Source organism: Ceratosolen solmsi, unplaced genomic scaffold (assembly GCF_000503995.2).
Source record: "Ceratosolen solmsi marchali unplaced genomic scaffold, CerSol_1.0 scaffold27, whole genome shotgun sequence".
NCBI lineage: Eukaryota > Metazoa > Arthropoda > Insecta > Hymenoptera > Agaonidae > Ceratosolen > Ceratosolen solmsi.
This window is the reverse complement of record NW_011948426.1, coordinates 3,656,058-3,664,448: the sequence shown is the minus strand read 5'-3', so window position 1 is coordinate 3,664,448 and position 8,391 is coordinate 3,656,058. Positions and strand designations below refer to the sequence as shown.

At 32.3% G+C, this 8,391-nt stretch overlaps 1 protein-coding gene across 1 annotated transcript in view; it reads left to right on the top strand.

The window, feature by feature from the left end:
- The first annotated feature begins 1,245 nt into the window (after positions 1-1,245).
- Positions 1,246-8,391, top strand: part of LOC105363332 (uncharacterized) — a 9,439-nt gene continuing 2,293 nt past the window's right edge. The window contains exons 1-2 of the mRNA XM_011501000.1: positions 1,246-1,308; positions 4,684-4,874. Of these exons, the coding sequence (XP_011499302.1) occupies positions 1,246-1,308; positions 4,684-4,874 (254 nt within the window). The remainder of the gene's footprint in view (positions 1,309-4,683; positions 4,875-8,391) is intronic.

Here is an 8,391-nt window from a genome sequence, read left to right as displayed (position 1 = left end):
CCCTCCATCCAATCTCCCACCGAGGATTATTTTTCATAGGTCCGGGTTTACCGTTAGGCCGCTGATGCCGTTTAACTTGGTTTTGCCGATTAGAGCGACAAGCGGGCGACGGTCGCTAATATCTCTCCTCGATGGTAGTCAGGACGCATTCCCGAAATGAATAACCGCAGCGCGACGTAAGTAACGCAAGCTCCTCGAGCCATTTCTTTCTCATTCCCGATAGATTTCGCCTCTATATATTTCCAATACCATTAACGTAATGCAATGAATTGCTTATAATGCGGATAATGGTGACGAGTGAGATCAGAAGAAGAAGAAGAAGAAGAAGAAGAAGAAGAAGAAGATAAAGAAGAAGAAGAAGATAAAGAAGAAGAAGAAGAAGATAAAGAAGAAAAAGAAGAAAAAGAAGAAAAAGATAAAGGATAATCGCGTGTCGCGCTTTTTGACGTTTGTGCGCGAGACGACTTCCCGGATTTCGCCGTTGCTTCTGCTCTCGGCGAGTGTTTTATGTATTTGTCTAGGTCACGTCCGCGCCACCTACAAATGCCATTGCTTCTCGGTCACAATCAAGTCGTATCCCATCCGTCGTTGCTCGCGAATCGGTCGTCGTTTAGGGAAAAGCTCGGCCAGAATGAAAATAGGAATACACTTTCATCCTAGCCCTTGTGCCACGGCGTACGAGCATTCATTCTCCATCCCTCCCTTTTCTCTGTCCATGCCCATCAACTTGATTACCTCTCGAATCAGCTGTCTATACTTTCCATTCTTTCTCTTCAGTGCACAGTTTGCATCCAATTTCTCTGACGTGTCTCTCCTTCTCGCTTTATTAGCTTTGGCTATACGATACTTATTGACATCGATATTTCACCCTTCGTGTACAGTCACGCGCGCCTGTAAGGGGATATACTTGTATATTATTTTTTCTAGCGCTGTGTTCTTTGCTCGAGATAAAGGATTTCGAATTTCTCGAGCAGTTTCAATATTTATCCGGAACAACCTGGCAGACGATACGCCCGCGCACGCACGCACGCACACAAAGACGCACACAAACACCCAAACAAACGCGCACACTCACGCGCACACTCACACAAAGGCACACGCGTGCACATATGCACTCGCGCTCATCGATTTTATGTTGTTCTTTCTTATTACAGTTTTAATACCCGACTGTTTCGATCGCCGGAAGTGGCCGTCTCAGTGCTAATTATTCTCGGCGGTATTATTGTATTAGTCGATGGGAATAAAATGTCCGACGCAGTTCATCGTCAACTTCGTGCTTTATCCTATCCTAAGGAGAGTGAAATGGGGGTTTGTATATTTATTCATTACCTATACGTATATCAAGATTTAGAAGAAAAAAAAATTTATTCACGTTATCGATTTGATTCGTCATTGATATGTACAAGTTACCGTATATTTAAGACTATGCATAGTAATTTATTTTTTTTTTTTTTTGTTTTTTTCTTAATTTCTTAAAATCTTTCAACTAATTGCGTGTTATTTCCATGACGAATACAAAAAAATTTATTTTCAATATTAAAATTATGCATATCTTGGTGTAGCACAATATGGTACTTTTACATTCTATATGGACATTTATTATCGATAATAACAACAATATTTTAAATCAACTATCAAATGATTAAGTTAAATATATTTTTTCATATTAACTACTTTGTATAATTATTCAATTAATACTGTTGAAAAATAATATTGTAATGGAAATTTATAAAGCATAATTTAAATCACTTGAAAAGTACATATAAATTGATGAAATTCTGTGTATATTTTAATTAATTTTGAAGAAATACACAAACTAAGTAATTAAACTTTGATACGAGATTCAAGACATTAAAGTTGTAGTATTGGAAATAATTTCAAAAGACCTTGTATTAGTTAATATTATTTAAAATTATAATATTTATAATAGAGATTTACATATTAAGAGCTCGCCTTGCTATTAATTAATAAATTTTGCATATTCTATTTTTTTTAATGAAATTTACTATTAAACAAATTAGCTTGGCATTTATATAAACAATCACAGCTTTTATATCATAAAATTTCTACTACTTTCCTATATTTGCATCGAACTTTACAAGGATTTTTTGCGTGAAACTAATAATTAAAAATTTTTTTTTTCTTTTCTTAAAGTACTCTTTATATATTTATACATTACATGAAATTGAAATATTTAGATTGTAAACAATTATGAAATTACGGGTAAAATATGCTTACGCAAGAGTGCTTATTAAATATTTGCTTTTATTAAAAATTGTATGTTATTATTATCGATGCTACTCGAATGAAACACAATATTTAATTATAATCAAACAAAAAATTTTTTTTTTTATCATCTAAGATAAGAGCTGCTTAGAACATAATATGAGCGATTACGCTTGTCAAAATTTTCGATCCAAATGTATCTCGTATCAGTGGATTATAGCCAATTAGTCCGTAGTAGAGTTCGATTACATGTGATTGTAATTAATCACACACAATTACTTTTAATTACATATAATTTGACTTTCTATAATTTCTTATGTGCGACCGTTCGAAAATTTATTATAAACAATCTGCAATTTTATCATACCCTATTTTACAGTATAATAATTATTAAGAATATTACGTAAGAATAGAACGTATTAATGTTTTTACTTAAATTAAGACCAACATAACGATATTATTCAGACGATATTTCATACAATTATGTTTTATACAATTATAAACTGCATAAGCTTATTAATACATATTTTTCATATAAAAATAACAATACCGTTAAACTGTCATTTCTTTCATTTATAATATTACAATCAAAAAAAAAAAAAAAAAAAGAACAAAATGAAAAAAAAGTATCTTGTCTGAATATGTATATAAGTAATTTTAGCCTAGTCAATTGAAATACTGAATACCGTGAAACTTTTGAAGTTTAAATGATAAGTTTCGTAACACGAGATCCAAACATTTAATGTCTAAGGTAATTCTTAAATGACATTTCATAATACAAATTTCCCTTTCTTTCTTTTTCTTCTTTTTTGTTTTTGTTGGCTTATCCTATTATATCCATTATAAAGCGAGCGTTAAAAATATTGCTTGTTTTTATTTTATGTAAAAATATGAAATTAAAAGTTTATTTAAATAAAATGATTTACTATGCTATTTTAATATAATGTCACGTAGATGTCAGTTGAAAATCATATTATTGCAGGTATAATAATATTAATCTAATTATTACAATTAATAAAATAAAAATTGTATATATGATGCATTTTTTTTTTTTTTTTTTTAATAGTAAAATAATATTAGGAATATTATGTGTCGATGTTAATAAATATCCAGTCCTGTCTTGACGCTATAAAACGAGTCAAATTATAAATATGCGTGCGCGTATTCTTTGTGATTTAACATTACCACACGTTGCATTCACAATTCACGTATTCGTCTTTTATAAGTCGTTAAAATGTAAAGGATATATCGATGTATAAGTTTTACCGAGGCGAATGGGAATCGTTCCTATCTATTTGATTCTTTGCTTTCCCTTCCTTCCTCATACTCTCGTACACATTGTTCTTCCGGCAATGTAAAGGAATATCCGCGTGCTTATATTGTCGTAAAAATTTTATATCGAATAACTGAATGTTAATGCTTGGTCGTTTGGTGTCCTTATATTTGCGTGAATGCGATGTAAAAGGAGCGAGGAGTAAGCGAGATAGGATTGCGTAGACACCGCGGCTTGCCGGATCATTCATTGCGTAATTCGACCTCAGCGTTTTAATAGCCACTTGACATTGCAAATCGAAATTAAGACTTTATTCATGCAAAGTGCAAAGACGTGTGTGGCCAGTGCATTGCATTCCATTGACTGCACGTCTATTCATGAAGCTGATGCAACTATGGTAATGAAGATTGGCTTGGATTTGGTCTACGGCTCGACGCCATTAAGACTCCTGGCTTAGCTGTAACTCATTGCCGCGGTCTCGCGACTCTCCTAATACTCAAATGTATTAGGAGCCGTGGAAAAGTACGGCGTTGGTAAAGTGAGCTTCTCGCCTTCTGCCTCTGCCCTCTCTCACGACGAATTTATTTCGACGATACTTACGTGCCTCCTGTCTCATCGACAATTATTTCCATAATAAAAACTCCGGCCGAAGCTTTATTCAGATTTCCCATAGTCTCGTTCATTAACCAGCCGTGTAAGGGTTTTTTTTCGTAGCCTTGTGATCGAAATAGCAGACGAAACGTTGATATAATCTCAATGATGGAATTGACGAGAGGTAAATGAGGGGAAAGTAAGAGAGACACAGAGGGTATCGTTGAATGGAATTGGTAAATTGGTATAGGGTATTCCTGAACTTAATTGAATGGATGTAGCGAATCTACAATTAGCATGGAAATCTTTGTTCCGAATTGATTGGCCATGGTCGAACAATAGTTCGAATGAAATGAGCGAATAATTTGCACAGTGATATAATGGAAAAGGATGCGCACGTAATCCAGCCGCAATGAAACTTCTAGATTTTTGGACTTTTGTGGGCAAGCTAATCCGATGTGAATCGCTGCTCCAACGGTGATCACATCACACAGTCGAACACATCTTAGAATACGTAGGCCGCATTGCGGCAAGCCTCGATCATTCGCATCAATTAAATCCTTTATAATCTCATCTATTTTTTCTCATTACAGTTGTTCTTTGCATTGGCGATACCACTCGACGACCCCATGTCCACAAAATCGATTTCCGTCGCGTTCTTCTTTGAGGCTAATTATGAGTTACCTAATGCTATTAGTCGAGACGAGCATGGGGAGACATGGAGGAGGAGACGATCGATCGATAGAAAAACCATCTACACCATTTTGGAGTCCAAATTTGAAAAGTTGGTATAGTAGCTTTGTTTCAACAACTTTAAATATATCAATAAATTGGCTTTTATTCATACTTATTATCTATCGCGATATATTACTCTAAGTTATGCTAAATTTTATAATTCTCAAGAACCGTTTGTCCTATAATTGTTTAGAATATATTTATGAATAGCAGAAGTATTGTTGGTAACATAATGAATTGAAAGGAGAGAAAAGAATTATTTATGTTTATATATGCATGTGCGAGGGCATTTTCGACTTTGTATTATGAAACATCACATTCACGTGGAAAACGCGCCAAATAATAAAACAAGTGTAACTTAACGCTTTGGTCAAGGATACAAAGTGAATTTCTATATATAATAAGTGATCGTAATTCATTTATATTTTTCTGTTCTGGTTTTCTAATACATTAGAGAGATAAGTCAGTGTTTAAACTGAAAATCTTCAATTTATTCTGAATAGATTTTCGTTATAATAATTCTTATCCTCTCGATGTAATTATCCTCTCTACATAAAATGCAATTAAAAATTACTCAAATAATATATATATATATATATATATATATTATAAATTTTAATTATTCATAATTGCATTTCGAAATGCAATCAGAAATTCAACGCTTAAAATTACAAACATACGCACACGTAAATACATATAATTTTTATCGCATTAATGATAACAAATCTATCAAAATATTTTAAATTAATTTTTTTTGTTTTTGTTTTTATAGAATTAATTAGAATTTTCTATTCTTCTTGATAATGTAATTTATAATTTTCGTCTTCGATAGAGTATTATTCCTATTTTTCAGTGTCACTATAATATTCTATTCTACATATGTAACATTTCACCTACAATATTTAGTTGAAATTAAGTTATGAATTGGACATCATATTTTATAAAATCTAAAATGAGCTTTTATACTTTAATACTATGTTGTGGAGATCAATATTTTATAAAACTTTTCTTTGAGCTTAATTTATTTGATAGGGATAAAGTTATATCAGCTAAATATTTTATATTGTAATAACTCATAACAATATTGTTAAAAGCAAATAATCGAGATTTCATCAAATGAAAAAACTATGTAAGTTAAAAGACTTTTGATTCTATCATAATAATTTTTATGTAGTAGCACAGATAATTTTAATACAAGAATTTTTATTTTATATACGCATTGAACTGGTGATTATATAAGTTATACATTTTATAAAACATATTTTTTATAATATTAGACATTTTGTATGAAATTAGATTTTTATATATGAATACCTTTAAAAATATTTCATATTAATTTTCTCAACTTGATAACAAATTTTATTTTGAATGAATAACAATTTTTTGGTCCATTTTCGTGATTTGTATTTGAACGAAGTGACATAATTGCTGCAGTTGTTAATTAAAATATTTTTAATTTAAATTTCTTAATAAAGGAAAGTAAAATAATAGTAGTGGCTGTAGTAGTAGTTATAGTAATAATAATAACAATAACAATAATAATAAAATAAATAATAATAATAATAATAATAATAATAATAATAATAATAATAATAATAACAACAACAACAACAGAATCTTTTTTAATAGTTTTTTATTCTTTTAAATATAGAATCAACGATAGAAAAAGCGCCTCTTATTCATTAAAGCAATTTTACTTGGAAGTAAGTTTTACGAATATTTTATTCGAAAAATACAAGCACTTAATCAAGCGAGAAAGTGGTTAAAGTTGTGCGAGGATCATTTAACAAATTAAAGTCATACGTTATAAATCGAATGCGATTGTAACAAGAGAATTTTTGTTATTAGCCATTATTATTTCAGTACTATTATAGTAATTTACATTCATTGGCCATTATTCGTTGCTTAATAAATATATCGATAAAACAACAAAATAATTATCTTTAGTCATTTGAATGTAATAAATCTAAAATTATGTGACATATTCAGGAAATGTATGGTTATACATGTGAATGACAATGGACGAATTTTTAGTTTTATAGTATATTTATTTCTTTTTTTCTTTTTTTCTTCTTTTTTTCTTCTTTTTTACAAATTCGTAAAGTTATTTTAACTGATAATGTTTGTTAATATAATGTAGTTTGTAATGACAGAATATCGTTTGGTATAAAGTAAATTTTTAAAAGTCACCCGATTATCTCGTCGAAAATGAGCGAATGTGTATTTTCCACTTTAAAATTGATTAATGGTTCTTGTGCTTAATAAACACGAACGTGTACATTGATTTAGTTATTAGCATAGACTTCGCGTCATGCTTTTAGCACCTGAATTGGAATATTCGATAAATCAGAGTAGTAATATTTTTGGAACTCTGGGAGTGTTGAATGTTCAGCTGTACCGAGTGAAAACGCATAATAATGCAAAGATATAATTGTCGGCATTAACGAGCTTGAAATCTCGGTATAGACAGATTACAGACAGCAAGTACACAGCATTAAAGGAGGATTTCTCGAATATCGCGACCATTCAAATACCATTTAAAGAAAATATAAAAGTGGCGATAGAATAAGACAGGCGGCTCAATAGTTTGGCAAAGCGCGACCGCAATTATGCGTTCACTGAGATGCCTCGGCATAAATAGACAAAAGGATGGAAAGAAACTTATTTCAATTGTTAATTATAGGCCTAACGGTCGGTTGAGCTACGGGGGAAGCGGGCAGATACGCGGCTAGCCGGTGTGGGTGGTGGGAAGGGGGGGGGCGAGATCATGTAGATGCCGGCGCTGTTGGGTGCGATGACCTTAACATTCGCCAATATGCAAATTCACTTAGCGTCGTCTGAGCCTTGGCTTTTCGAATGCACACTACACATTTGCAATAACGAGTCATGACCGCGATGACGTCAAGTACACAAGTGTAAATTGGACAAAGCCAAGTGCTATCTGTTTATTGCACGTAGCGCCAAATTGTGCACTGCATTGCACGTCGTTATAGGCAAGGCTTCGGAGCCTAATTTTATCGAAGTTTTTAACTGCTGAAAAGGGTGCGGAGCCATCGTCCAACCAGCCGTTACCGACCTTTTTATGGAATTATCGTCCGGACGATTTTATTTTATGGCCATTCTCTCTCCCCCCCCTCTCTCACTCTCTCTCTCTCTCTCTCTTTCTCTCCCTTTCCGACAATCCGACAATTGCAAAAACTATTTTTATTCCTGCACGTAGCCTTGTCAATGAAAAATATGAGATTTTTAAACGTCGACGGAATAGTAACGGTTTATTTACGTCTCCTCTTGCGAATCGAGGATCGCTATGATTTTACAGCTTGCGAAGTCATTAAGAATAATAATAAGGAAATTATTATAGAAGAGCCGTTATTATATTACGGAAACTTCATTAGATTTAATCGATGACTTACAAATCAATGAGCATGCGTGAGTAACTCGAAGCTTTTATTCTCGCATCAGAATTTATTCGTTCAAGTTAACGTACATCTTATTTATGACCTTACATATGTAATTTTCTTTTATGAAAGTTATAGATCGACGTAATGTTCGAGGGGGGGGGGGGT